Below are 27,932 nucleotides of genomic sequence, written 5' to 3' on the forward strand. Positions count from 1 at the left end.
GCAGCTGGGGGAGGGGAGGGCGGGGAGTGGTGGGTGCGGGGTTTCCGTCTGGGGCGATGGAACGTTCTGGAACTGGACAGGGGGGAGGGGGCTGCACAGCACTGTGGGTGCCCCAAATGCCACTGAGCTGTGCGCTTGAGGGTTAAACTGGTTTCATCTCATTAACATAGAGAAGGTGCACACACACACATGCACGCACACACATGTGCACATACATACACACACGTGCACACACATGATTTAGAGTTCGCCCCAGGTGCTCGTGGGAACCGGGGTACAGAGCGCTCCCTTCTCTCCCCGCGCCCCCGACAGGGCACCGGCGGGTCTGGCCGCCCCCGCCCCCCAGGGCTTGGCTGGGACACGGCTCCCAGCGGGTCCCGGGCTCCCTCCCCGCGGCGGGAAGATGCTCAGAGGAACGGAGCCGCCATGCGGGAGGTGACTCACTGGGCCTGGGACGCACCCACGGTCAGTGTTTGCGCAGGAAACGCGAATCTTAAGAGAAGTGACCGCTGTCCAGCCGGGGGACAGGGGTGCCGCCCGCGGCCTCGGCCTGAGGGGGAGGGAACCTGCGCCTGCCCCGGCGGACGTGGGCCGGCGCCGTGTGACCCGCTCAGAGGTCCCCGAGGCAGGTCCACAGACAGGAAGCAGGCGGCGGTGACGGGGTGGGGAGGGGAGTGAGTGTCGGTTTGGGAGGATGGAAAGTTCTGGAGGTGGTGGTGGTGGTCACGGCTGAACCACATGTGAATGTAAATGCCACGGAGCCGCCCTGGCCGGTGTGGCCCACTGGATAGAGCGTCAGCCGGTGTGGCTCAGCGGACAGAGCGTCGGCCTGCGGACCGAAGCGTCCCGGGTGGGATTCGGGTCCAGGGCACGTGCCTCGGTTGCAGGCTCCTCCCCGCCCAGACCCTGGTGGGGGCTGAGCAGGAGGCAGCCAATCGATGTGTTTCTCTCACATCGATGTTTCTCGGTCCTTCCCTAACCCTTCCACTCTCTCTAAAAACCAAGGGGAAAACATCCTCGGGTGAGGATTAATAAAAAATAATAATAATAAAGTAAATGCCATGGGCTGTGCACTAAAAAGGTAAGGGGGGGGTCTGTGGTATCTATTTCACCGCCATTAAAAATATTAAAAAAATTATTAAAAATTCCAGACACGCGAATACATACATACACACACCCACACATACATATACATACACACGCATACCCACACATGCATACACACACACACAGATACACCCACACACTCACACACGCAGGTGCTTCCTGGCCGAGGTGGGAACGGAGGCTGGGGTACCCCCAAAGGCCCGGCTGCCGCTTCTCCTGAGACGGACACGGGCAGACCATCCCCCCCAGACCCGGGCGCAGGCCAGGACGGGGGCGCAGGCCAGGACAGGGTCACAGGCCAGGACGGGGGCGCAGGCCAGGACGGGGTCACAGGCAGGACAGGGTCCCAGAGGAGCAAGGCCGTGCTCTGGGTCCCAGGGTTGCAGGAGGACTTAGCCTCTGTCTGGGCTGCCCCCCCAGCCCCATCGCCGGGACCAGAGCCACCGGCTGAGCGTCCGCGTGTGGGACCCCGAGACCCCGGGGGGAAGAAGGGCTTGAAACCGCAGGTGGAGACGGTCGGCACCCTCCCGGGACTGATGGTTCCGCCTGCAGGCACCACGGGCCTCGCTGAGGGGCTGCCTGTGTGGGGGGGAGTGTGTGTGAGTGTGTGAGTGTGTGTGTGTGTATGTAAGTGTGTGTGAGTGTGTGTGTGTATGAGTATGTGTGTGTGAGCGAGTGTGAGCGAGTGTGAGTGTGTGGGTGTGAATGAGAATGTGTGTATATGTGATCACATGTGACCGTGTATGTGAGTATGTGTGAGTGTATGTGAACGAGTGAGTGTAAGTGTGTGTGTATGAGCGAGTGAGTGTGTATGTATGTGTGTATGTGAGTGTGTGTGTGTGTATGAGCATGTGTGTGTGAGTGTGTGTGTATGTGATCACATGTGACTGTGTATGTGAGTATGTGTGTGAGTGTGTGTGAGCGAGTGTGTGTGAGTGTGTATGAGTGTGTATGTATGTGAGCGAGTGTGAGTGAGTGTGTATGTGAGCGTGTGAGTGTGTATGTGAGCGAGTGTGTGTGTATGTGAGTGTGTGGGTGTGTATGTGAGTGAGTGTGAGTGTGAGTGTGTATGAGTGTGTATGTGAGTGAGTGTGAGTGTGAGTGTGTATGAGTGTGTATGTGAGTGAGTGTGTATGAGTGTGTATGTGAGCGAGTGTGTATGTGAGTGTGTATGTGAGTGTGTATGTGAGTGTGTATGTGGGTGTGTATGTGAGCGAGTGTGTGTGCACTTTCCCCCACGCAGCCCCTGCAGAGTGTCCCTGTGGGGGGGGGACGCACGGGCTCGGCTGAGGGGGAAGGCTCACCCCAGGGGTGTCCCTACGACAAAGGGCTGTCACCATGGTTTTCTGTCCCGAACGAACGCCACCGGCAGCCCCTTTCCCGGCCCCTGCCCCCCTCCCCCCACCCCTCCTCCACGTCACCCCACCCCCACGTCACCCCTCCCCCACGTCACCCCAGGAGGGAGCTGTCACACGGCAGCCCTCCCAGCTTCTGTCTGGAATTCAACGCGGTCCCGTGCCTGTGCTGGGAGGGACAGGCTCCGGGGCCCTGCGTCCCCTCCTCAGCCTCCTGCTGCCCCTGGGCAGGCCCTCTGCCCGGTCCCCCGTGGCCGGGCCCTCTGCCCGGGGTCCCCCGTGGCCGGGCCCTCTGCCCGGGGTCCCCCGTGGCCGGGCCCTCTGCCTGGTCCCCCGTGGCCGGGCCCTCTGCCCGGGGTCCCCCATGGCCGGGCCCTCTGCCCGGGGTCCCCCGTGGCCGGGCCCTCTGCCCGGGGTCCCCCGTGGCCGGGCCCTCTGCCCGGGGTCCCCCGTGGCCGGGCCCTCTGCCCGGGGTCCCCCGTGGCCGGGCCCTCTGCCCCGGTCCCCCATGGCCGGGCCCTCTGCCCGGGGTCCCCCGTGGCCGGGCCCTCTGCCTGGGTCCCCCGTGGCCGGGCAGCAACTTACCGGTGGCAGCTTCGCGGCGGAGCCGGGGGTCGGGGGCCCCTCCTCCCTGGACAGCGAGGGGCCGTTGTGCTCCACGTCCGTCCCTGCGGGAGAGCCGGGGTGAGCCGTGGGGGGCAGGCAGCCGCTGGGAGGTGGTAGCACTCTGCCTCCGCCCCGCCTGGCGTCCCTCCCCGAGCTCCCCGCCCGAGAGCTGGGCCGGGAGGCAGGAGGGGCACCGGCCCAGAGAGGTCCCCCTTTCCAGCCCCCCTGACCAGGCCCCCCCTGATTAGGTCTCCAGCTGATCAGGATCCCCCTTGACCAGACCCCCTGACCAGGTCCCCCCCTGACCAGGCCCCCCCCTGACCATCCCCCCCCCCCCCCAACCAGGCCCCGCTGACCTGGGCTGAGGAGGTCGAGCTCATTCTCGCCGCCGAGGAGCAGGGCCCGGGCGAGCCTGCGGGGCTCGGCCTTCTGGGGGGTGGAGGAGGGCGGGCACAGCGAGGAGCGGCGCCGCAGCAGGGCCTCCTCCCTCATGGCCTGGGCGCCGGGCGGCTTCTGCGAGGCGGGGGGCGGGGGGGGGGGGGTCAGCTTCAGCCGGCACGGCGCTGGGCCTGGCCCTGCGACCCCCCACGGAGTCAGGCTGAGGGGCAGGGCCGCCCCGACCCCAGGTCCCCACGCAGGGGGCGTCTCAGAGAGGGGCCTGCAGGTCAGGGCGCAGCCCGTCCGGTGCCCTGTCTTTCTCTGAGCGCCCCACCCCCGCCCCGCCCCGGTTGGCTGTGGGACCCTGGCCCCACCCGACGGCCCTGAGGTGGCAGGCCCCACCCTGGCCAGCACCTTCCTTCCGGGGAGGGAGCTCGGTGGGCGGCACAGACCCAGAGCTGGGGGTGAACCCACCGTGAGAGCCTCCTGCCGCCTGCACCCCGTCCAGCCCGCCCCTCCTTGTAGGGAAACGCCGACACGGAGAAGGCCCAGGAGCGCCCACAGGTGTGCGCCCGCGTCCCGCTCAGTCCGGCTCTCACTCCAGGGCGAGCTTCCGCCCCGCCCAGCCTGCCTCTCTCCACCATCTCCCTCACAGCCCAGCCCCCGGGGCGGGGAGGGGGGCAAGGTGGACAGTTGAGGGTACCGTCCCCGCCACTCAGCCGTTTCCTAGATGAGAAAGTCGCGGCCCCGGAGCCGAAGGCCTTGCCCTGTGGTCGCGCCTGTGGGAGTGGGAGAGCGGGGACCCCTCCCATCCCTGCGGCCGGTCCACTCCCAGGACGTGCTGCACGCCCTGCCCTGCCGCCTCGCCTCCCGGGTGCGCCGGCCGGCGCTTCCTGCCAGGCCAGGACAATGGCCACTTTCTCCCTGGCCCGGCCTCCAGGTGGGCGGCTGCAGACACAGCCTTCTCTGTGACCGGGTGGGCGGGCGGGCGAGCCGGGGGGGCTTCGGGAGTGGGCAGGGTGGCACAGGGTGTCCAGGGCCTGGTGGCTTCCCTCAGCAGCTCCCAAACCTCCGCTGTGCCCACTGCCCGGGTCAGAGGGAGGGCTCCCGGCTGCAGCGAGGCCGGGCCAGCCCCCAGCCCCCCTCCCTCGTCCCGTCCTGCCACCCGTCCTGTCTCCTTGGCCATTTCGCAGGTGGGGGAACTCATTCCTAAGAGGCTGGGACTTGGGCCCAAAGTCACAGCTAATTGGCAGTGCCCAGGCTTGAGCCCAGGTGGGCTAATGACAAGGCCATGTACCCATCCATCCACCCATCTATCTACCCACCATCCATCCATCCATCCACCATCCATCTACCCACCATCCATCCATCCATCCATCCATCCATCCATCCACCATCCATCTACCCATCGCTCACCTATTCATCATCCCTCTGCCCACTGGCCTATCCACCTACCCAGCCTCCAGGCACCCACTCATCTCTCTACCCACCCATTCACCTGCCCATAACCCATCTGCCCACCCATCATCCACCCACCCATCCATCAATCCATCCATCCATTCACCCATCCACCCATCTACCCATCCATCCATACATCCATCCATCTACCCATCCATCCACCCATCCATCCATCCACTATCCATCCACCCAATACATCCATCTACCCATCCACCCATCCATCTACCCATCCATCCACCACCCACCCATCCATCCATCCACTATCCATCCACCCATCCATCTACCCATCCACCCATCCATCCACCCATCCATCCATCCACCCACCCACCCATCCATCCACCCACCCACCCATCCATCCACTCACCCACCCATCCATCCACTCACCCACCCATCCATCCACCCATCCATCCATCCACCCATCCATTCACCTGCCCATAACCCATCTGCCCATCCATCCATCCATCCATCCATCCACATCTCCCCATCAATCCTCCCCTCCCTCCCTCCCTCCTTCCGAGGCTACTTCTAGCCAGCCCCCCAGCATCTGATTTCCCTTCTTCCATCCCCCTTCCTTCCTATTCACCCAATAATCAGACACTCAAATGACTGACTGAAGGCATGGAACAGACACCCACCAATTCGAATGCGATACAGGTGAGTGCGGGGAAGCCCTGTCTCCTGTCACCCCCAGCTCAGGGCCCCTGCGAGCCATCGGCTCAGACAGGGGGTGGCACCTCAGTGGCTAGTGTCTGCATGTTTCTTCCTCCCGACGCCCACCCCTGGAGCACGGGGCTGAGGGCTGCCTCCACCGCCTGGCGGGCGGGTGACCTCTGAGGGGTCAAGGGGGGAATCTCCTGTTCATTTTCTGATCCCTCTCCCCAGCGGCCCTCGCTGGTGGGAGCACAGGCGAGCCTCCATCTCCTGCGATTTCCGGGTTCTCCACCACCCTGCTCGCTCCGCCCACCTCACCCGTCACCCCCTCTGCCCCAGCGCACTGCCCTCTATGTTCCTCGAAAATGCCAAGCTCCCCACTCCCGGGCGCCTGCCTCCCCCTCCGAACGCCCTCGCCCTCCTGACCAGCGGCCGGGCCCCCTGGAATCCCACAATTCCACGCGGAGCTGAGCACGACTCTCTTCCCAGTGGCTGCGCTCCTCTCACAGTGGGGACCCCCCCCACCCCCCGCAATGGACCAATGGACGTCCCGTTCCCTCGCACACTCAGTGGCTCTTTGTTAGCTCTTCCCCGGGCGGGGGGGGGGGGGGGGGATGCGAGTTCTAGGAAAGGGAGCCGTGGCTGCCTGTCTGTCCAGGGCGTCTCTCGGCACAGGAGCAGGGGCCTATCACCGGCTTTGGGGCTCTGTACCCCCGGTGGCCCCGGGGTGAATGCAGATGTCAGAGCAAAGGCCCTGGGCTTGCCCGGCCAGCATGGCTCCGTGGGGGAGCATCGACCTAGGAACCAGGAGGTCACGGTTCCATTCCCGGTCAGGGTGCATGTCCAGCTGCGGGCTCGATCCCCAGAGCGGGGCGTGCAGGAGGCAGCCGATCCATGATTCTCTCTCCTCACTGACATTTCTCTCTCTCTCTCTTCCTTCCACTCTCTCTAAAACCAATACAAAATTATGTATATTTTAAAAAGGCCCCGGTTCCTTCCTCCTGGGCTGCGGCTCAGGTGGGTCCTCTGAGCAGTGGCCAGGGCCGCTTTGGGGGCCGATTTCCCCTATAATCCTGGGGAGGCTCCTGTCTGGCCGCCCGCCACCCCCACACCCGGCGTCGTAGAGACAGGAGTGCCGGGCGGCCTCCAGGCACTGGCAGGAGGAGGGGGTCGGGCGCCTTGGGGTCTGCAGACCCGGGGAGGCCGGGAGCTGGGCGGACCGTGGTGAGGGCGCCCCTAGTGAAAGCTGCAAGCCGGGCCTCTGGAGCCATCCTGGAGGGCGGGCGGGAGGATGGGTGAGGGAACAGACCTCCAGCTGAGCCAGCAGCCACCGGACTGACGTTCCCGGGCCACCGGAGGTCACAGGCGAGGGGGGTGGGGGAGACAAAGGGTGGAGCACAGGAGGGATCAGCTCTGAGCCCAGCTGGGCCCCTCCCACCCCGTGAGCTGAGCACCCCGTGGGGGCAGTGGGTGCAGGCTCAGACACGGTGCAGGCCAGCTCCGCCCGCCCTCCCGCCCAGGGGCTGAGCCCCAAGGGGCCACTCGTCCACCTTCCACCTGCAGGGCAGGGCCTGGGGAGCACTCTGACCACACCCTCCCGGCCATCGCCACCCCCGGGGGCCGGGGAGCACAGCCGGGGAGCGGCCAGCCTGCGTCTGAGCCCCGGTTGTAAGTGGGGTTTGCTCTGGGCTGGCAGAGGCCAAGGCAGCGGACAAGTGTGGGCGCACCCCCTGCCCACAGTGCCCGGGGGCGTTCTGACCAGCGGGACAGGCGGGCCCGGCTGTGCCCGAGGGAAGTGGACGGGGCTCCTGGGCAGCGCCGACGCGGCCCGGGCCCCACGCGCCCACGCTGCCTGCAGGTGCACTGGACACGGACGCAGGGCAAACGCTCCGAAACCACAGGCGAGCCGTCGGGAGCAGCGTCAGGCGCCCCGCTTGCCTCCCCGCACGCCGGCGCCACGGGGAGGTCGGCAGGTCCGGGGAAGGACAGACAGCCACCGCCGGGTCAGGGCCAGGCACGGAGCCCGGGGTCGCTCGGTCCAGAAACTCGCTCAGGCCCCACGGCTGGGACCACGAGGGCAGAGAAAACCACGCAGGCCCAGAGCCCCCGTGGCACCCTGCGCCCACCCTGCACCCCGGCCCGCCATGAGGGTCCAGATAGCACAGCAGCCTCGTCACAGCGCCCGGCGGAACTAGGCCTGCGGGGGCCTCCCCGACGCGTCCAGCCTGGGGCTCAGGGGGCCTGGGGGGCTTTTTCAGGCCCGGAGAGGTGAGGGGGGAGCAGATCCCGCCATCCCGCCCCGGGGTGCAGAGGCCACGGCCCCCGAGGGGACGAGACCAGCCGTGCCCAGGCCCCGGAGGTGGCCCAGCCTCACGCTCCCGTGCCCCCTGCATGGAGGGGATGCCGAGGGCAGACAGGAGAGAGGCAGGCCCGGTCCTGGCTGGGGCGTCCCCGGTCATGTCCCCGACGTGGCGGCTGAGTGGCAGAGCCGGGGAGAGAGGCAGGACAGCGACGGCCACACCTCGAGGTTCTCGGGCAGACTCAGCCAGGTCACGTGGCTGTGGGTGAGGGCAGGCCCCTGGCACCCGCCCTCCTGGCCTCCTGACCCACACGGGCCAGCAGCCAGCTCAGTGCCATGGTGAGCAGCCGGGCCACCGCCCACGAGCCACTTCCTGTGCCGCCAACACCCCAGCCGGGCTGCCTGGGCGTGGCCCCTGCTGCAGGCTGACCACCAGCCGCCAGACCAGCGGCCCCGCCCCAGCGGCTGCAGAGTTTGCTGTTTGGATGTTCTCGGGCTGTGTGGCCAGGCAGGAGTGGGTGCGGGGGTGGGGAGTGAGGAGACGGTGTAGAGGGGGTGCCAGGAGCCCAGCCAGGAGTCGGGGACCCGCCCTGGGTCTCACGTCCACACCTGCAACAGGACAGCGGGTTTGGGCCCCGGGCGACCTCACGCCCACGTCGGTGAAGCCCCTCCTGCCCCCGCCACCGAGGGCACGCCGACCTGCGTGCATCCTCCCGGCCTGACGCCACGCGGGCCCCCTCCCCCTCCTGTCTGCCTCCCACCGTCCAGGGGCTGGGAGGATCCTAAACCTTGGAAGCAAAAGAGCCTCCCAGCATTCTCTCCATTTCACAGATGCAGTAACTGAGGCCGGACCCCGACTCCCAGCTCATCAGGGCAGGAGGCCCCAGAGCCCCACATCGCCCCGAGGGAGGGGCCCGCCATGTCTGCGGAGTCGGTTCTGAGGGCCAGGGTGGCATGTACCCTGGACTGGGCCCCCACGGCACGAAGCCCACTGCCTCCCTGCCACCCCCCAGCCTCCCGCCAGCCCCAGGGGCCCGGACCCTCTCCCCACCCCAGGTCCTTGGCACAGTCAGCCGGCCCTGGGCTGCGAGAACCAGCTGTGGCCGACGCGGCAGCCGACCCACCGAGCACCCGAGTGCCTGTCCCGCACGCCTGGTCTGCAGGCCGCACCCTCTGAGTGAGGGCTGCCTGCACCCCGCCCGGCTCAGGCCCGGGGGTCCTCAGGCCTGCACACCCGCGGCCGGCTGGGCAGGCAGCTGGGGGCGTGAGCAGGAGCCCCGCCTCCCGGGCCCTTCGGGGACAGCCACCACTACGGCGGCCCTCGGTCACGGCCTCCCCCTGCCCTCCCCCGGGCTCAGGGGAGACTGGCTCTGCCAGGAACCGTGTGTCTGGCGGAGAAAGCGGCCCTGCCCGTCGGGCCGGACCCGCCTGGCACTGTGCCCAGCACCCGTCCGCGTCCCGCCACGGTGGGGACACGCGGGAGGGGCCCTGACAGGTGAGGGTGGCGACCGGCCAGCAGGCCCAGCCCTTTGCTCCCCGGACCCCGAGCCCACTGTCTGCCCCGCACAGCGCACGGGGCGCCCGGCGTCCCGGTGAGACCGTGTGACCCTGAGCCAGGGACGTGGGGCCACATCGAGGGCCACGGAGACCAAGAAGGACGAGAAACAAAAACATGCAAGGAGAAAGGAAACGTGCACACGGCAGGGTGGCCACGCGTGTCTGCTCCACACGTGTCTGCTCCACGCATGTCCACACGGCACGAGGCCCACACCCGCGGGCACCTTCCGCCGGCCGGAGGATCGGGCACCACAGCCGGCAGCTCTTTCCTTTCCTTTCTTTTAAAAAAAAATAATTTGTATTGACTTCAGGGAGGAAGGGAGAGGGAGACAGAGAGGAACATCAGTGAGGAGAGAGAATCACTGATCGGCTGCCTCCTGCACGCCCCACACTGGGGATCGAGCCCACAACCCGGGCCTGTGCCCTGACCGGGAATCGAACCCTGACCTCCTGGTTCCCAGGTCAACACTTAACCCTTGAGCCACGCCGGCCGGGTAGGTGGCTGTTTCTTAAAGAGAAAGTGGAGTTTCCACCACTTTTCACATTGTCATTGATCAGAACCACAATGGCCAGTACCTCGGCCTTGACCCACGACCTCTCACACCCGACCCCATTGTACAGATGCTGAGGCAGCCGCCTGTGAGGTGCCTGGGGGTGTCGCTGAGATGTGGGTGGAGGGTCCAGAGGCTCGCAGGGTCCCCAGAGGCGTCAGGCCTCAGTCCGGCCTGTCCCCGGACACCGGCTCACACTGTGAGTGACAGGTCCCGAGCAGGAAGCCCCTCCCCCCCCGGCACCCGGTGAGCAGCAGGCGACAGCGAGCACCGTCACCGGGACCAGGGGACACGGGGCGCGGGCTGGGAGGCAGGTCTGCGTCCAAACCTGTCCGAGGCGGGCCTGACGCCCAACGCCCCTTGGCCTACCCGCACCTGTGGGGACCCCCCGGAAACCCAGCCCGCCCTGGGCACTGCCCCTGGCACCATCATCCTAAAGTGCCTCCCTGATTCACGGGGCCACTCGTCCCAGCCCCGGGTGAGGGGGCTCAGGGAAGCTTCCCAGGGGCTCCTGGGTCACCTGGGGTGAGGAAGGGGCCCCGTCCTGAGACCAAGGACACCTCCTCCAGGCTGTCCTCTCTGACTGAGGCAGAGCCAATGAAGGAGCCAGGAAGAGCTCAGGTCTCCCTTGCGGCTCCAGCGTGGGAGAGAGAACGGCGGCCACAGGAAAGGTGAGCTCCGAGCCACCGCCACGGTCAGGTGTGGCCAGCTGGGTGGCTCACCCAGGCCCGAGGACACCGGGTCGCCCTGCTGCTGAGCTGGGCAGCCTCCCGGGGGCTGGGCCTGCAGAGCCTGGCAGAGCCCGGGCAGAGGGGACCCAGGCCGGGTGTCTCACACTCCGGGACCCCAAGGGGCCTGGTGCGGGGCTGGACACGGCTCCTGTCTGCGGTCACCCGATGTGGTGACAGGCAGGGCGGTCCGTGGGGAGCGCCTGTGAGCACTCGGCCCGGCGATGGCCCGGCTGGGGGGCAGGTCCTGTGGGGACGGGGCGGAGGGCCGTCTGTGAGCCTGAACCACACGCCCAGCGCACACGGCCATCCCACCAACAGCTGGACTTCGGAAAACTCGCCGCCAGGGAATCAAGTCCCGTGGGGTCCACGCGGATGTGAGGAGCCCACGCAGGAGACACGCTGCGGTGCTGCTCACAGGTGAGGACTGCCCGTCGGCAGGTGGTGGGTGGGACGCTGCCGGGGCCCTGCAGACGGTGGGGAGCTCGGAGGTGCCGAGTACCGAGTGCCGCAGCCACAGAGCGGCTGGGGGTCCCGCCGAGGACGGGGGCGTCTGCGCGTGAGCCCAGGGCCCCGCCGAGGGCTGGGGTGTCTGCGCGTGAGGCCAGGGCCCCGGGGCCTCTCGTCGCGTCTGAGCCCCCTCTTCCTGACTGCAGAGCCGTCTCCAGGCTGCAGGCAGTGAGGGGTGAGGGCACTGCACCCCAGGGGCGCACAAGGAGCTCTTGCCAGACCCCAGGACATAGGACAAGACGGTCTTGTCAGGGGCAGAGGGCGGGGGCGGGGGCGGGGGAGGCCCCAGTGCCCAGCCAGCACCCTGCAGACAGGAGGTGCTAACGAATGCCCCGGGGTCCGGCCCAGGGCGCTGTGTATCCAGTAGGTGCTCAGTGACCACCTGAAGGCGCGCCCTCTCACCTTCACAGCTGCTCCGCGGGCAAGAACAGGTGGGGGGCGCCGGGCGGGGCGGGGACAGCGCCGAGTCCTCCTGGCGTCTCGGGGAGGGTGGGCTCCGTCCCCCCAGGAGCGCCACCAGGGGTGTGGGCTGACCTTCCAGAACCTTCCCCACTGCCTTCTGCTCGCCAATGCCGGGTGTAGGCGGTCACGTGACCCTGTCCGGGCCCCGCACCGGCTGGAGGGCCGCTCTCCCCGGATGCCTCCCTGCCGGCAGCTGCCAAGGCAGGTGCGAGAGGAGGAGAAGGGGGGGAGGGGGGGGCACAGGGCCTGCCCGCCGCCCCGGGAGAGGAGACGGCCCTGGGCTCCGGCCACGGCGGGTGTCCGCCCCGCTGTCCGCTCTGCCTTGTGTACGGTTTCCATGACGCAGAGAGGAGCGGCCCAGCCTCGCTGCCAGGGTCTCCCGGGCTCAGCCTCCCTCCCGCCGGCGCAGGGAGAATCCATAAAAGCCTTACGGGGCCGGAGGCTCAGGGGCTGGGCATCGACCTGTGAGCCAGGAGGTCAGGGCTCGATCCCCAGTGGGGGGCGTGCAGGAGGCAGCCGATCCACGACTCCCTCTCACCATGGGTGTTTCTCTCTCTCCCCCTCCCTTCCTCTCGGAAACCAATAAAAATATGAAAAGAAAAGAAAAGGATCAGCAGAGAGACTGCGTCCCTCCGGGCACCAGGTGTCACGGCCGCGTCACGTGGGAGACCCCGGGGTGAGCCCCGGCTCCTGGTGGGTGGCCTCTCCGAGCCCGGGTGCCGTCTGCACTGGGGGGTGGGGGGAGGGGGGATGACAGAACCCGCTGCCTCGGGCCGTGGTCAGGGCCAGAGGAGACGCGTCATTTGAAAAGCCCTTCCCGGCATGCGGATCACCAGAAAACCCACCGCCATGGCCCCAGTCACCAGGAAAAGGGGGTAATTGATCGCCGACACGTCCAGGTTGCCGGGCGCCGTGGGGAGGCGGTTTAGAAAGGTTTCCACTGAGTGCGGTCAAGTTCCTGGCGGCCGGCGCTCTGAGGGGGAGGCGGCCCTGGCGGGCAGACCTCCGGCCCGAGGGAGCGGTCCCCAGGCGGGCGCTCCACGGGGCCGGGCCGGCGGCTGAGGCCCGGGCTTCTGGCTCGGTGGGCGGTGACGAACGGCCGCCGGGGACACAGCCGAGCTAAACAGCCGGCTCCCTGTGCTCCCAGATTTAGAAAAAAACGGAAAAGCAGACGCGGTTCAAAAATAACGGCCTGGGCCGAGGCCAGTCACCGGCCTGTCTTCGCCCCGGCGTCTGTGAGACCGCGGTTAGAGCCGGGACGCAGCACGGAGCTGGGGGCCCAGCCCGAGACGGGGGCGCTCCTGAGGGCCGCTGGCCGCGGCCGGAGTGAGGGGCGGGGTCCGCTTTGCACGGAGAAGCCCTCCCCCCCCTCGGCCCCCCCACCCCCTTTCCCAGGACAGTGGAGGCTCTGGGTCGGAACCCACATAACATCAGCCTGGTACCCTGGGGTCCCCTCCTCCCCCGGGCGATGGGAGGGGCTGTGGCAGAAGAAAGGTTCCCCACCCTGTTACGTCACCGACGCGTGACGTCACGTACAGCGGCGGTTTCCATCGCCACCCTGTGACTCAGCCTTGGCGGTTGTTTACTGTTCATCCTCACCTGGGGGTATTTTTCCACTGACTTTTAGAGCGAGTGGGAGGGAGAGACACAGAGAGACACATCTATGGGCTCCTGCGCACACGCCCCGACCAGGCCCGGCGAGTCTGCAACGGCGGGACATGCCCTTCGCCAGAATCGAACCCGGGACCCCTCAGTCCGCAGGCCGACGCTGTAGCCACTGAGCCGGAGCGGCCAGGGCAGGCGCCCTGTGTTTAATCAACTGAAGGCGCGGGTCACGAAGGGACCCCTGGGGAACACCTCTGTCCCGCGTGCCCGGCCTGAGAGACGGCTCCCTCGGGGGCGGGGGGGGGGCGGCCTGGGGTGTTCCCGGAGGACGGGGAGGGGGCCAGCAGGGCCTTCATCGGGAGACTCCATGCCCTTCCCCACGCCCTCCGAGGCACCCGCCCCGCCCCCGCCCCCCCCCCCCCCCCCCCCCCCGGCCTGGGCGGGACCTGAGCGCCCAGTTCCCTGTGCATCCTCCTCCCCTCTGCTGGGGAAAGGCCACACACACACACACACACACACACACACACACACACACACACGTGAGCCGGGCAGCCGCGGGCCGCGTCCAGCCGTGCACCCGGGCGCCCCGCCCCACCCGGCCAACACCCCAGAGGAGCCCCGGACACAGCGCGCCCCGGGGTCGGATGGGGACTCCCTGGCAGTCCCGCAGGAGGCGGGTGGACGCACCGGCGACTATTCACACGAAGCAGGGGCGCGGGAGCAGCCGGGGCCGGGCCACCAGCACAGCAGCTGCGGCGGCCGCGTCTCCGCCCCGCGGGACCACGAGGCATCAGCAGCCTCGTCACGTCTGCACCGCAGCCAGGGAGCGTGTTTGTTTGTGGCTTCATCCACACAGAGCCACACCGCAAACACGCCTGGGAGCGCGGGCTGGGAGCCGCTGGGGAGGCGGCAGGAGGAGGCGGGCAGGGGGAGGAGGGCAGGGGGAGGCTGGTGGAGGGAGGCGGGCAGGGGGAGGTGGGCAGGGGGGAGGCGGGCAGGGGGAGGAGGGCAGGGGGGAGGTGGGCAGGGGGGAGGTGGGCAGGGGAGGCGGGCAGGGGGAGGCGGGCGGGGGAGGCGGGCAGGGGAGGCGGGCAGGGGGAGGCGGGCAGGGGGGAGGCGGGCAGGGGAGGCGGGCAGGGGGGAGGCGGGCAGGGGGGAGGCGGGCAGGGGGGAGGTGGGCAGGGGGGAGGTGGGCAGGGGGAGGCGGGCAGGGGGGAAGCGGGCAGGGGAGGCGGGCACTGGGCGGGAGCTTTCGGCAGGCGCAGCGGAGAGAGCGGGCCCGGCTCCATTGTCCCCGGTTCCTGTGTTTAAACCTCCCACGGTCATTAATCATGAATCGCACTTTTCATTAGTGACGAAGAGACGGTCCCTCCGGCTCAGAGCTCAGCGGCTTGGCAGCGCCTATCCCAGGCTGCGGCCGGCAGATCCACATTCGCAGGCCGGGCCCTGGGAGGCCCATTTCACAGGTGAGGAAACCGAGGCCGGAGCCCAGGGCGCCTTGGCAAGGGAAGCGTCTGGGCTGGGCCCGGCGGGCGTGGCTCAGGGGTTGAACATGGACCTATGAACCAGGAGGTCAGGGTTCGAGTCCCGGTCAGGGCCGGGAACGCCTGGCGGTGGCCCATGCCCCGGGTACGGGCTGGGTCCCCAGTGCGGCACGTGGGCGGCAGCCAATCAATGGTTCTCTCTCATTGATGTTCTTATCTCTTTCTCCCTCTTCTTCTCTGAGGTCAATAAAAAAGTAAAATTAAAATAAAAAAGAACTCGGGGAGGGGCGGGGCGGGCTGAGGGGAGCCCACGCAAGGCCACCCTGAAGGGCAGGCTCCACAGGGAAGGTGCTGAGCCCGGGACGAGGGCCCCGGACGCCGGCGTGCCCTGCGCACCGCCAGGGGCTGCCCTGCCATGGGTGCTGAGCCACAGGAAGGGCATCAGGGAGCAGCATCTGCGAAGGCGACAGGCGCCGGCCAGGCCCGGGGGCCCCACCCCTCCCGCCCGCGGGCCCCATCCCAGTGGGCAGCCCGACCCGGGGAAGCAGAGGGCGGGCCTGCCCGACGGAGGGACCCGCTCCCCTCTGATCCGATGGCGCAGAAACCAGCCCAGCTGCAGGCCGCGTGGCCGCTGGAGGCTCGCCTGGCACTGGCTGGCAGCCGGGCACCGTCGCCGCCAGGGAGCGTCTGGCTGGGAAGCCAGCGGAGGGCCCAGGCCGGGCGGTGAGGGCTCCCTCCAGCGTGCGCGCCCTCTCTCCGCCAAGGACAAGGGCCCGGGACGCCTGGGCGGCACCAGGGCCTGCTTTGGGGTCCGGGAGGTCCCCTCGCTGCCCTGCCCGGCCCACAGGAGGGGGGTGAGGGGAAGCGGGGTTCTCTCGGGCCGGGCCGCAGGCGAGCAGGGGGCAGGGCGGTGTGGGAGCCTGAGAGGGGGGAGGGACGACGGGTGTCCCGCGGCTTCCTAACTTCTTCTTAGTTTGTGGGAACTTCTTTCCGTTTGAAACGGGCCACGCGTGGGCGACCCTCACTCCTCCGGGGCTCGGGGCTCATGGTTGGGCTTCGACGCCAAGTCCCAGCGCCGCCCTCCCCAGCACCCGAGGCCCTGCTGCGCGCCTGGCCGTGGGCTAAGGAGGAGGCCTGTTCCTGCCCCACGGGGAGCTACGCCAGAGGCGCCAGCACTCGGCTGATGCTCACCCACAGCGTGCGGGACCAGCGGGACGCCTCCCGGGACTGCGGGGCCGCCTTTGCGGGCGGGGGAACCGACTCAGGAGGGAGAGGAAGCCCTGGCCCATCTCCCTCGGCCGCCCGTCCACCCGGGTCCCTGGCACCACTGACCCCTCGGGCCCTGGCCCAGCCTCTTCCCCTCCTTCAGCCCCAGGTCTGTTCAGGGCACTGGGCCTGGGCCCGCCGCCTGCCCGCCCAGCCCAGCGAGCGGGGACCCAGGCCGCCCGCCGGGCACAGGGTGGTGCGGGAGAACCTGTCCTACTCCTTCCGGGACAGTGTCACCTACAGACCCGAGGGGGCTCCTGCAGGGACCCCTCACAGAGATGGGACACAGGCCCTCCCTGCCCCACGCCGCCCTGGCCACGCTCCGTGTCCTGCCCCACGCTCCATGTCCTGCCCACACTCCGTGCCCTGCCCACGCTCCGTGTCCTGCCCACGCTCCGTGCCCTGCCCACGCTCCGTGTCCTGCCCACGCTCCGTGCCCTGCCCACGCTCCGTGTCCTGCCCACGCTCCGTGCCCTGCCCACGCTCCGTGTCCTGCCCACGCTCCGTGCCCCACGGGGGCCGCCCTGGCCTTTAGGCTCCCCCGGGGGGGGGCTCTGCCGGGCTCTGTCCCACAGGGTTGGGGTGAAGAGCTCACCACCCCAAGGCCATGGGAGGACGGGGCTGCCACGGCCCCCAGGCCCCGGGGCGTCCCCCAAAGGGTGACGGAACTGGTGGCAGATGAGAGAATGTGCCACACCCCAACCCCCGTCCAATGAGATCCAGACGCTGCTCTCCCTGCTCCGACCAGCATCCCACGGCAGCGACGAGCAGCTCTCTGACCCCCTGACCCTGGATGTCCCGCCGGCTCCCTGGGGATGGGCCAGCCCCGCCTGCGGCCCTCAGCCCGCTCTGGCCTGCGTCCGCTGGACGGGCGTGACTCCGACTTGGGGTGGGGTGGGGACCTGGCCTTCCTGTGTCGGCTGCTGGGCGAGCAGAATGCACAGCCCCCAGCACGCAGCCTGGGGCCCTTTAAGCGGCTCCCGCCCACGTTCGCCCCGATAGACGGGCATACAAACCCCTGGGAGCCACTGCCCGCAGCGATCTGGACATGAGGCCGGGCTCTTTAACGGACCCTCTGCCGTCCTCACCCCACAGGCGGGCATGGGAACCCTGCCTCGAGCTCAGACACCGCCCCCCCCCCCCCCCCGCCTCAGCTCACAGCCCTGGCCCTCCCCGTAAGCCTCTCCCCTGCCGTATGCGCCCCAGTCAATGCCCCTGTGCCCCCTGCCCTCTGCAAGGACGTCCTTCCTTCCCGGGCCGGGGTGGGACGGGGGCAACGCGGAAGCCGCTGAGACTCAGCTCCTGGCAGGGCCAGGGAGGGGTCAACGTCCTCGCTCCTCCGGGCTCTGGGCCGGCCTGCCAGGCCACCACGGCCCGCCTTCCCGGGCCCTGCCTGTCCCCATCCGCGGGGCCGACCCCCGGCTGCCAAGTGCCCCCTGCCGTGGACCAGGGAACGTGACCCCCATCTGGTCACAAGGGGCAGCCTGGCCGTGGCCTGGGGGATGGGGTGTCCCCGAAAACCTGCAGGAATAGGCAGGTTGTGGCGCTTTAACCTCCGGCTGAGCCCTTCATCGGCCGGCCGGTCAGAGGGCCCGGGCAGGCTCGTCCACCTCCACTCGCCAAATAAAATGCCAGGTCCTCCCCCAGGTTAGCCGCTCTGCCCACTCCCCCCCCCCCCCCCCCGACTCAGGAAGCACAGGGCCGGGCAGGGAGGGAGGAGCTGGTGAAGCGGAGGGGGTGGGCGGGGGGGGGAGGGGGGGCGCGCGAGGGGGCGGAGATGCAGGAGGGGCACCCGGTCCCAGCCACTGACCTCCCTGGGCAACAACAACTGTGTGCTCAGAGCACCTACTGTGTGCCAGCCACCCCCCCCCCCCCCCCGCCCCAGCACACATTCAGGCAACAGGCGAACAACGACCGCGGTGCGAACAGCCCGTGGGGCTGGCTCTGGCCCGGCTGCTCAGTCCTTCAATGACACAGCAGGTGGAGCGGACTTGAGAGGCGGTCAAAGCTGCTAAGCAGACACAACGCAGCCGCCTCAGAACGCCCTTCGGTCGGCACAGAGGGTCCCTCGGCACAGAGGGTCCCTCGGCACAGAGGGTCCCTCGGCACAGAGGGTGTCTCGGCACAGAGGGTGTCTCGGCACAGAGGGTCCCTCGGCACAGAGGGTCCCTCGGCACAGAGGGTCTCTCGGCACAGAGGGTGTCTTGGCACAGAGGGTCCCTCGGCACAGAGGGTCCCTCGGCACAGAGGGTCCCTCGGCACAGAGGGTCCCTCGGCACAGAGGGTCCCTCGGCACAGAGGGTGTCTCGGCACAGAGGGTGTCTCGGCACAGAGGGTCCCTCGGCACAGAGGGTGTCTCGGCACAGAGGGTCCCTCGGCACAGAGGGTCCCTCGGCACAGAGGGTGTCTCGGCACAGAGGGTGTCTCGGCACAGAGGGTCCCTCGGAGAAGGGACCTCTGAGTTCAGGTCAGAGCCAGCACCCTGGGAAGAGAGGGCATCCTGGGCAGAGGGCATCCCGTGCTAAGGTCCTGGGGCTGGGTGCCCACGAAGCCAGCGGGCAAGGAGGTGAGAGAGCTGACAGGTGGCAGGGACCAGAGTCGGGGTTACTCTGAGCCCACTGGGAGTCACAGGGGACTCTGAGCAGGTGGTGTGGCTCATATATATACATATATATATATATATATATATATATATATATATATATTTTATTTTAATTGACTTTAGAGAGGAAGGGAGAGGGAGAGATAGAAACATCAATGACAAGAGAGGGACATTGATCCGCTGCCTCCTGCACGCCCCCTACTGGGGATGGAGCCCACAACCCAGGCACGTGCCCTTGGCCAGAATCCAGCCTGGGATCCTTCCGTCCACAGGCCGACGCTCCATCCACTGAGCAGACCGGCCAGGGTGGCTTATGTTTCAGATCGTGGGGGCTGGGGGGAGGCAGGACTCGGGGGGCCAGAACGGAGGGCCTGTGGGCCGGTGTGTCCTGCAGACAGAGCCTGGCGCTGGGGGAGAGGGGTGTGGAACAGGCTTGGGGGGCTGGGCTAGGCTCGCTCTGCGATTTGCAAGAAGCCCTGGGGGCACCCCACATCCCTCAGAGCGGGCCAACCAGGCTCAGGCCCTGCAGACGGGGCTGCCCTCACTGGCTCCAGGGCCCCGGCGACCTTGGATGGCCCAAGCGACCTTGGCAGTGCTCCGCTGGCCCCTCCTCGCTGGCCCCTCCTCACACCGCTCAGGGCGGTGACCCTGGATCCAGAGGTCCCTCCTCGGGGTGGGGGGGCCCCCTGAAGCCCTGCCAGGCTGCCCCCAGCTCAGCCCTGCGACATGCCTCCCCTCGGTGGCCTGTCCCAGCCACCCAGCTGGGCAAAGAGCGCTGAGCCAGAGGGGTCACTGCTGTGTCTGCCCCCACGCCCGCCCTGGCCTTGGGTCGGGCCGGTCCTGGGCACACGGCAGGGCCCACTCCCCTGGCACAGGCGCCAGCACGAGCCCACACCACACCACACGCTCCGGGCCTGGCTTGGAACAGCTGTGCGCTGAGAGGACACGGCGACCCAACAGCCGAGTTCTCCGCCGCCTCACCGCCGTCCTGACCAAGGACCAGGACCTGCTCACGCAGCGCCCGGAGCGGCCAGCGGGGAGGACACGCGCACGGACGAGGGGCCGCTCCCTCCCAGAGCTCACCCTGCCCTGGAGCGTTCCCTCCACCCGCAGGCGACCGGGCACCGGGCGGTCCTCCCTCCCTCTGTGCCGGCACAGCCCCTGCCAGGCCGCACCCCGCGCCTGGCTCCCAACACGACGGTGCCCGCCGGGCCCGCTGCCACCCTGCGAGGGCCTGCCCGTGTGCGTGTCCGTGCACACGTGCGCCTGCGCCAACGTGGCTTCCCCACAGAACAGCGCGAAGCACGCGTCCCCCAAACAGCCGCGGAGACGAACCCGGTCTCATCACGGAGCCCCTCCTCCCTCCCCACGGGGAGCTGGTCCATTACTCCCAGGAAGAGATTCAAAGGAGAAGCTGATCCTGGACACACGCAGCACAGGGAACCCCACCGCGGGGAGGGGCAGGGCGGGGGGGGGGGGGCTGCGTCCTGCGGTCTCCCCTCTGCGGGCTGGACCGGCCCCAGACACAGGGCCTTCCCGTGGCATCAGGGGCACTGCCAGCCGCAGCACCTGCACCGCGGCCCTGCCCCGCCACCTGCTCTGTCACCTTCCTACACAGCCCGGCACCACCACCCCGACCCCACGCCCGCCCGGCACCGCCCGCCCCGCCCCGCCCCGCACACGTGCGGGCAGACACGGGCAGACAATGGGACCGCAGACCTGGAGCCGCCCGAGGGGAGGCAGACGCCCAGGAGCTGCCTGCTGTCTGCACAGCCGGTCAAGTTCAAGGAGCCGCCAGACCCCACGGCCAGGGAGGCGGGTACAAAGGCCTGGGCAGGCAGCCCCCCCCCCCCCCCGCGCCTGGGCCGTCCCGCGGGCACACAGATCCCAGGGGGCACCAGCCCACCCCAGGCGGGGTCCACGCCCCCGGCGGTGCCCTGCGTCTGTCCCGGACCTGGTGGCTGTGCCAGGGGGACGATGCCAGGGTCCACCCGCAAAGGGCACCCTGCGGGGGCCGGGCAGACGGCAGACACACGCACATGCTTCCTGGTAGGAAGTGAGGAGACCCCGCGGGCAGAGCTGAACTCCAACGGGCGGCCGGTCCCGCCCAGGCAGCCGGGGAGCCCACCTCCTCCTGGGGCCTGTCCGCACCCAGGAGCCACTGGCACCCTCACTCCGGCCACTGCCCCCAGTGCCCCCAAACCATGCCCCGCTCCCCGAACCCAGGACCCTCCTGTAGGCGCTGGTCCCAGGACAGTTCTCCAGGCTCCAAAGCTGTGGGGTCGGTGGAGGCGGCGGCTGGAGGGGGAGCAGGTGGCCCCTCACCCCCTCACCCTATGGACCCAGACACGGCGGCCGGGAGCCCAGCCGGAGCCGGAGGCCGCACCGAACCCAGGGCCGGTCCAGCCCCGCAGCCCCGCCCGGCCCGGCCCTCCCCCGCACACCCCGCCCCTCGGCACCGGGCGGCCGGGCGGGGGGCGCAGACCGGCTCCCCAAGGCGGACCCCGCCGCTCCCTCCGGCCGCACCGCGCGGGGAGCCGGGCTGCGCGCGCCGCTCCCACCGGGCCCCGCCCGCGCCCCAACCCGCCCGCGCCCGCGACGGAGCCGGCCCGGCCCCTCCCGGCGCCCCGGCGCCCCGGCCCCGGCGGGTCTCCCAGGTCTCCGGTCCGAGGGGGTGTGCCCCGTCCCGGTCCGGGCGCCGCGGCTCGCCGTTCCCCCCGCCCCGACGCTGGGCGCTGGCGGCCAGCTGGACGCTCCGGGCCCGCTGCGCCTCGGCCTGTCCGGCCCCTCCCGGTCCCTCCCGGCCCCTCCCGGCCCCCGGGCCCTCCCGGCCGACCCGCCCGCAGCGCCCCTACCGTGCGGGGAGCGGGGCGCGGGGCGCAGGGCGCGGGGCGCGGGGCTCGGCTGCGGCGCTTCCCGGGCGCAGGAAATGCCAGAGGACTGAGCCCAGCGTCGGAGGGAGGGAGGGAGGGAGGGAGGGAGGGGGAGAAGGGGGAGGAGGGGCGGCCGCAAAACCCGGGCGGGATCGCCAGGAGCGGGAGCGCAGGGATCCAATCCCTGCCGGCTCTCAGCCCTCCCCGCCCCCAGGGACCCCATCCCTGCCCCTCCCCTCCCCCAGGGGCTCCATCCCTGCCCCTCCCCGCCCCCAGGGACCCCGTCCCTGCCCCTCCACTCCCCCAGGGACCCCAGCCCCTGCCCTCCCCTCCCCCAGGGGCTCCATCCCCTGCCCCTCCCCTCCCCCAGGGACCCCAGCCCCTGCCCTCCCCTCCCCCAGGGACCCCATCCCTGCCCCTCCACTCCCCCAGGGACCCCAGCCCCTGCCCCTCCCCTCTCCCAGGGGCTCCATCCCTGCCATCTCCCCTCCCCCAGGGACCCCATCCCTGCCCCTCCCCTCTCCCAGGGACCCCGTCCCTGCCCTCCCCTCCCCCAGGAATCCCATCCCTGTCCTCTCCCCTCCCCCAGGGGCCCCCTCTCCCAGGCGCGCTCCGGGGCTCACACTCACCCTCGAGAACACGGAGGACTTTCCTCCTTCGCAGGCCGAAGACCATCTCCCCTGCGGCTGGGAGGAGGGGGAGAGCCAGGTGGTGCCCGGCCCCCAGCCTGTACCTCATCAGCCCGCCCTCTCCAGCCAGCAAGGCCGCAGTAACTGCCTCCCCATTTCCCAGGCCAGCAGACTGAGGCCCAGGTGGTAAGGGGCACGCATCCCTGACTCCTGGTTGGGCGCTGGGCTCTGGGCAGCAGCCGTGACCCAGGGGTGTGGCCAGGGTGGACGCCTGGTCCCCGCCGCCCTCCATGCTGCCCGAGGGCCAGCCCACCCCCGGGAGCAGCCCGCAGGCTTCGCGGACACTCAGGGAGGCTCCGGAAAGTCACGGCTGCGAACCCTTCACCCGTCTCAGTCCTTTCCCGGCGGAGGCCGCGCTCACCCCGAGGCCCCGCGTGCTCTGGAACGCAGTCGCTAAGGATACAAGTGGCGTGGCAGTCCCTGGCCGGTGGCTCAGTGGTTAGAATGTCGGCCCGCCCACCGAGGGGTCGTAGGTTTGATTCCTGGTCAAGGGCACGTACCGGGGTTGCAGGTTCAAATCCCCGACCTCAGTCAGGGCATGAGCTGAGCAGGAGGCAACCAATCGGTGTGTCTCTCACATCGATGTTTCTCTCTCGCCCCTCTCCTCCCTCCCTGCCACTCTCCTAAAAAATCCACGGAGCCCTGACCGGTGTGGCTCAGTGGATAGAGCGTCGGCCTGCAGACTCAAGGGTCCCAGGTTCGATTCCGGTCAAGGGCATGTGCCTTGGTTGTGGGCACATCCCCAGTAGGGGGTGTGCAGGAGGCAGCTGATTGATGTTTCTCTCTCATCGATGTTTCTAACTCTCTCTCCCTCTCCCTTCCTCTCTGTAAAAAATCAATAAAATATATATTTTTAAAAATCCACGGAGAAAACATCCTCGGGAGGATTAAAACGCTGTGGCATTTATCGCCAGACCAGACCAGCACGTGCCTGGCCCTGAGGTCCCCGCTCTCCGCGTCTGACTCGGTGCGTCCCCTCTGCTCCACAGAGGCGGGTCCCCGTCTCCACGTCTCCTCCGGGCGGAGTGCCCAGCTCCAGGCCAGGCAGCGGGAGCGTGGCCGAGGCAGGACCACAGGCCAGGGTCTGCCCAGCTGGGGCCGCACCCCGGGTGCAAGAGGGGGCTGGGCGTGACAGGGAGCCCCCGTCCTCCAGCCGGGTCCCCGTGACCTCCACCCCTGCCGTGGAGCAGGAGGTGGGGTGGGGGGACAAGCAGAGAGGCAGCGTGACCTGTCGCGCCCCCCCACCCCCCGCCGGGGGCCCTGTGAGGTGACGTCTCCTGGGCTGAGTCACCCTCAGGTGTGGGCATGAGTAACAGCTGCTTTCTGCTGTCTCCTCTGCAGGGAAACGTGGGGCTCCCAGCTGCAATCCCCCGTGCGGCCTCTGGGTGGCTGGCACCGCCTGGGGCTTCCTGACCAGGCCTGCTGCCCGATGGCTCTGTCTTCTCTCTGTCCCTCTGTCCATCTCTCTGTCTCTCTGTCCCTCTGTCCCTCTGTCCATCTCCTTGTCTCTCTGTCTCTCTGTCCCTCTGTCCCTCTGTCTCTCTGTCCATCTCTCTGTCCATCTCTCTGTCTCTCTGTCCATCCCTCTGTCCCTCTGTCCCTGTCTCTCAGTCCATCTCTCTGTCCCTGTCCCTCTGTCCCTCCGGCTCTCTGCCCATCTCTCTGTCTCTCTGTCTCTCTGTCCCTCTGTCCCTCAGTGGCTCTCTCCCTCACACACACGTCTCAGCCCCTGGCTCAGGCTGACGCCCGGGAGTAATAACGAGGTCTAATGTAGTAGAGTTTCCCACCTCCCTTTTTTTAAAATATATTTTTTTATTGATTTCAGAGAGGAAGGGAGAGGGCGATAGAAACATCCATGATGAGAGAGCATCACTGATCGATCGGCTGTCTCCTGCACGCCCCACCCTGGGGATGGAGCCCGTAACCCGGGCCTGTGCCCCGACCGAGAATCAAACCGCGACCTCCTGGTTCCTAGGTCGATGCTCAGCCCTGAGCCCCGCCGGCCGGGCTCCCCCCTCTCGGGGCAGCCGTGCTGGGAGGACCGGGCGGGGCACCTGCCTTGGGCTGAAAGGCGCTCAGGCCCGGGGAGGCTGCCGTCCTGGGGACGCTGGACACGCGCGGGGCTGAGCTCCGACCTGCTCGCGGTAACGGAGCCAGTCCTCGGAGGTGGCCCCGGGGCCAGCCGGCAGCAGACGCCCTCCGGCCCTCCTGTGCGGGGCCAGCGCCCGCTTGGCATTGAGGAGGGCGCAGGGCCCAGGCGGGTGTTGCCGTGAGGTGGGGTGACAGGCCTGGGAAACCCCTCACGGAGGTCCCACGAGCTGGACAGTGCCCTGAGGAGCGGACAGGCCTCTCCGCCGAGGCTGCGCCCTCTCCCGGCCTCGGGGTCCTGCGGGGCCGCCCAGAGCTCATCAGGACCGCCTGCCCCCGGGACCGCCTGCCGCCCCTCCTCCGGGTGGAGCAGCTTCAGACTCGGGGCTGGGACTCCGCGGGAGGAGGGGCTGGCAGCCTGGCTCGTGGGCACAGCCCTCCAGTGGCTGCCTCGGTCGCCCGTGGGCATGTCCCCGTGGGTCTCGAATCTCCCTCTCTTTTCCCCTATAAGGTCACAGGGTCCACCGAGCGCCCTTCACTTAATTCCATGGTCGGTAAACTGCGGCTCGAGAGCCACATGCGGCTCTTTGGCCCCTTGAGTGTGGCTCTTCCACAAAATACCACGGCCTGGGCGAGTCTATTTTGAAGAAGTGGCGTTAGAAGAAGTTTAAGTTTAAAAAATGTGGCTCTCCAAAGAAATTTCAATCGTTGTCCTGTTGATATTTGGCTCTGTTGATGAATGAGTTTGCCGACCACTGACTTAACTGTTTGTAGAGACCTATGTCCCAACAAGGGCACGCTGCAGGGCTGGGGGTTGGGGCGCGGACGCAGGCCGGTGAGGGGGGGGGTGTCTGCGAGGGCCCTGGTTTCTTGGCAGCACCCTCCCTGCCCCCTCGGTCTCCCCCTCCCTCTCCAGGCCCAGGGCCAGGCCCCTCCTCAGACAGGGGTGTGGGGGTGCTTAGGCGGGACCAGGGGTGGCCCATGGGGCAGGCCTGCCGGGGCTCCCGGGTCCCACGGTGCGCAGGGTTGAGGGTGGACCCTCCTCTTTCTTCAGGGCCCCCTGGGCTTTTGCTGCTTGCTGGGGCTCCCTGGCAGAGTGCACCCCCTTTCTTAGAAAGCCCCCCTCCAACCCAGGATGAGGGTCTCTGTTTGTGCTTAACGGCCTCTGGACACCCACTGCTCCGCGTCCTATCCTGCTGGGAACCGGCCCTGACAGGCTCCCTGCTCGCTCTCACTAGGGTGTGAGTGGCTGCTGCCAGCTTCTCCTGAGCCATCCGTGCAGAAGCTTTGCCCCTCACAGGAAGTGAAACCTTGTCTTGACCCAAAAGGTAACCGTGGAGCGAGGGTGGAGAAGGGAGGGATGCCTCACCCACCCCAGGAACAGCCCCGCAGGCCGCACCCCTCGCTGAGCCTCGGCCCCCATCTGCAAGGTGGAGACCTTATCACGCCGTCTGCGCCAGGGTGAGGAGCCTGGAGGACAGAGGCCTGTGAGGGGCGGGGCCCTGGGCCTGGTCAGGATGGTGCGTTCCGGTGCTGGAGGGCCTGGTCCCTCACCGCAATCCCCGCTAATTCATCTCCCTGTCCGTGGTGGTCACTCTGTGGACTCGGGTAGCCTCCGGCTCAGGCTGCCCAGCTGGGCACAGCTCTAGCCTCAGCACCTCCCCGCGCCCCCCCCCCCCCCCCCCCCGGCCCGGGGCTCCTCCCTCCCCACCTGTCCCGGTTCCCGCAGCAAAAGGATGGAGACCTACAAAACCCTCCAGTGGCCGTTCAGCAAACGCTTACCCCACAGTGACCCCTGCTGGGCGGAGAGGAAGTTGCTCCGGGGAGACCCTGGGGAAGCAGGAAAAACCATCCCCTCCCGGGGCCAGAGCCGCCTGGCGGGGGCTGCCCAGCTGCCAGAGCCAAGGCGATGCCTCCAGGAGCCGCAGGGCCGCTGAGACGGGGCCTGGGCCACCAGCCCTGCCCACACCTCGGTCTCGGACGCCCAGCCCCCAGGCTGTCGGAGAACAAAGGCCTGTTGTTTAAGTGCCCATCTTAACCAGGTGCACCCATTGTGCAGGTGGGAAGACTGAGCTCCCAGGGCTCTGATGAGGGTCCCCGGTGCGCTCACGAGGGGTGGCAGGCGGAGAGCCGGTGTCGGCAGGGCACTGAGGTCGGGCAGTGATTGGCCAAACCCAAGGAGGCCCTTCTCCCTTGGAGGAAGGGAAAGATGGCTCAGGCGTGGAGAGAAGGGGGCATGGAGGGGGCTCACCAGCTGGGGATCCGGCCAGGCCTTGGGGACCCAGGATCTCTCCACCTCCTCCGGGGAGGCCTCCTGCAGCTTCCTGTCTGGCCCTGCCCCCATCCTTCCGTCCTCCCTCCTGGAGCTCTGGACCGTGAGCGCCCCAGGCTGGGTGGGCCGGGCTCTCTCCGCCCTCCTCCCGGGGTCTGGTGACGCGGGTGCAAAGTGCCCGCTCCGTGACAGCACGCACAGCCCCCAGCTCGGGGCTGGCACCGAGGCCTCCGCGGAAGCTCTGGGCACAGCCCTCGCCGACCCCGCGGGTGGCGGTAATTTGAAGCAGCTGACGGGCATCCGTGCCAGGAGCCTGCACCACCTGGCTTTCTCCTTCACACCTGGCAAGGACGGCCAAGGCCAGGCCCGTGGCAACTGCGGCTGCAGGGTGCCAGCGGCAGCGATGGGGCGGCCCCCGGGCCTGGACAGCAGGCGCTGTTGCATCTGTGGCCGTGGCCTCCGTGGCCTCCGTGGCCTCCGTGGGCTCAGGCCCAGGGCGGGCACATCTAAGGGCGAGATGAGCAGCTGTGCCCTCTGAAGGCTCCGTGCGTCGCTGGGGGCAGGGCCTGGCAGCCATATGTCAATCTGGGACGGGCATGAGGAGCAGGTCCCCCGTGGCCCACGGCTCCCGGGGTGGGCAGGGGCCTGACTGACGTGTGTGTGACAAGGACGAAGGATGTGCCAGCCAAGGACTGCCATCCGGAACGCTGCTCCTGACTCGCTGAGGCGTGAGGCTCGCCAGCTGGCATCCAGGCTCCGAAGAGCCTCAGGACGTATCCGGGGTCACCCTGGCGCTGGGCACCCAGCAGGCCTCTCTGTCTGGCAGCATCAGGGGTGCCCACTGTGGGGCCACGCACCCAGTCCCAGCTGGTGTGGGAGGAGGCTAGAGCTGGTGGGCGCCCAGGCAGGGGGGCCCAGGAGAGGCCGGAGGCAGCGAGGGCCTGGGGGGAGGGCGCCCCGGGCTGAGGGAAGGAGGTGACTAGAACATGGTGGGCAGGTGCCCGGGCCCAGGGACCCCGGGACGGGGGAGGGGGAGGCGGGGGTCCTTGGGAAGGGAGGCAGGGACTCAGCCCAGAGGCTGCCCAGCCCCCTCACTCTGCCCTGCTCCCCACCAGCCCAGTCTCCCCCAAAGTACCTGCTACAGCTCACAGCTTCCTGCGCCCCCAGGCCCCGCCTCCCTGCCCCCCCCCCCCATTCCCTGGAGGAGGAGAGTCCCTCACCCTCAGGCCGGAGCTGCAGCCCGGCTCGGGGAGGAGGCCCTCCTTCAGGGTCAGGCCCAGCAGCTGGGGCCCCTGGGAGGAGCCGGGAGGGACAGGGACCTTCCCCTCGGCGGCCCCCTTCCCTGGCTCGGGGAGAAGAGCTTGAGTATCTGAGGTTTGAGGATCCCCTCA

At 68.6% G+C, this 27,932-nt stretch overlaps 1 protein-coding gene across 3 annotated transcripts in view; it reads right to left on the minus strand.

Annotated features, from left to right (window-relative positions):
• Positions 1–21,585, minus strand: part of OSBPL5 (oxysterol binding protein like 5) — a 71,547-nt gene extending 49,962 nt beyond the window's left edge. For all 3 annotated transcript variants that reach the window (XM_079788849.1, XM_079788847.1, XM_079788848.1), the window contains exons 1-3: positions 21,475–21,585; positions 3,425–3,581; positions 3,048–3,130 (exon numbers count right to left, since the gene is read on the minus strand). In XM_079788849.1, the coding sequence (XP_079644975.1) occupies positions 3,048–3,130; positions 3,425–3,560 (219 nt within the window). In that variant the 5' untranslated portion in view covers positions 3,561–3,581; positions 21,475–21,585. The remainder of the gene's footprint in view (positions 1–3,047; positions 3,131–3,424; positions 3,582–21,474) is intronic.
• Between the last annotated feature and the right edge of the window lie 6,347 nt (positions 21,586–27,932).

The sequence above is a fragment of the Cnephaeus nilssonii genome (genome assembly GCF_951640355.1).
Source record: "Cnephaeus nilssonii genome assembly, chromosome: 13".
Taxonomy (NCBI): Eukaryota; Metazoa; Chordata; class Mammalia; order Chiroptera; family Vespertilionidae; genus Cnephaeus; species Cnephaeus nilssonii.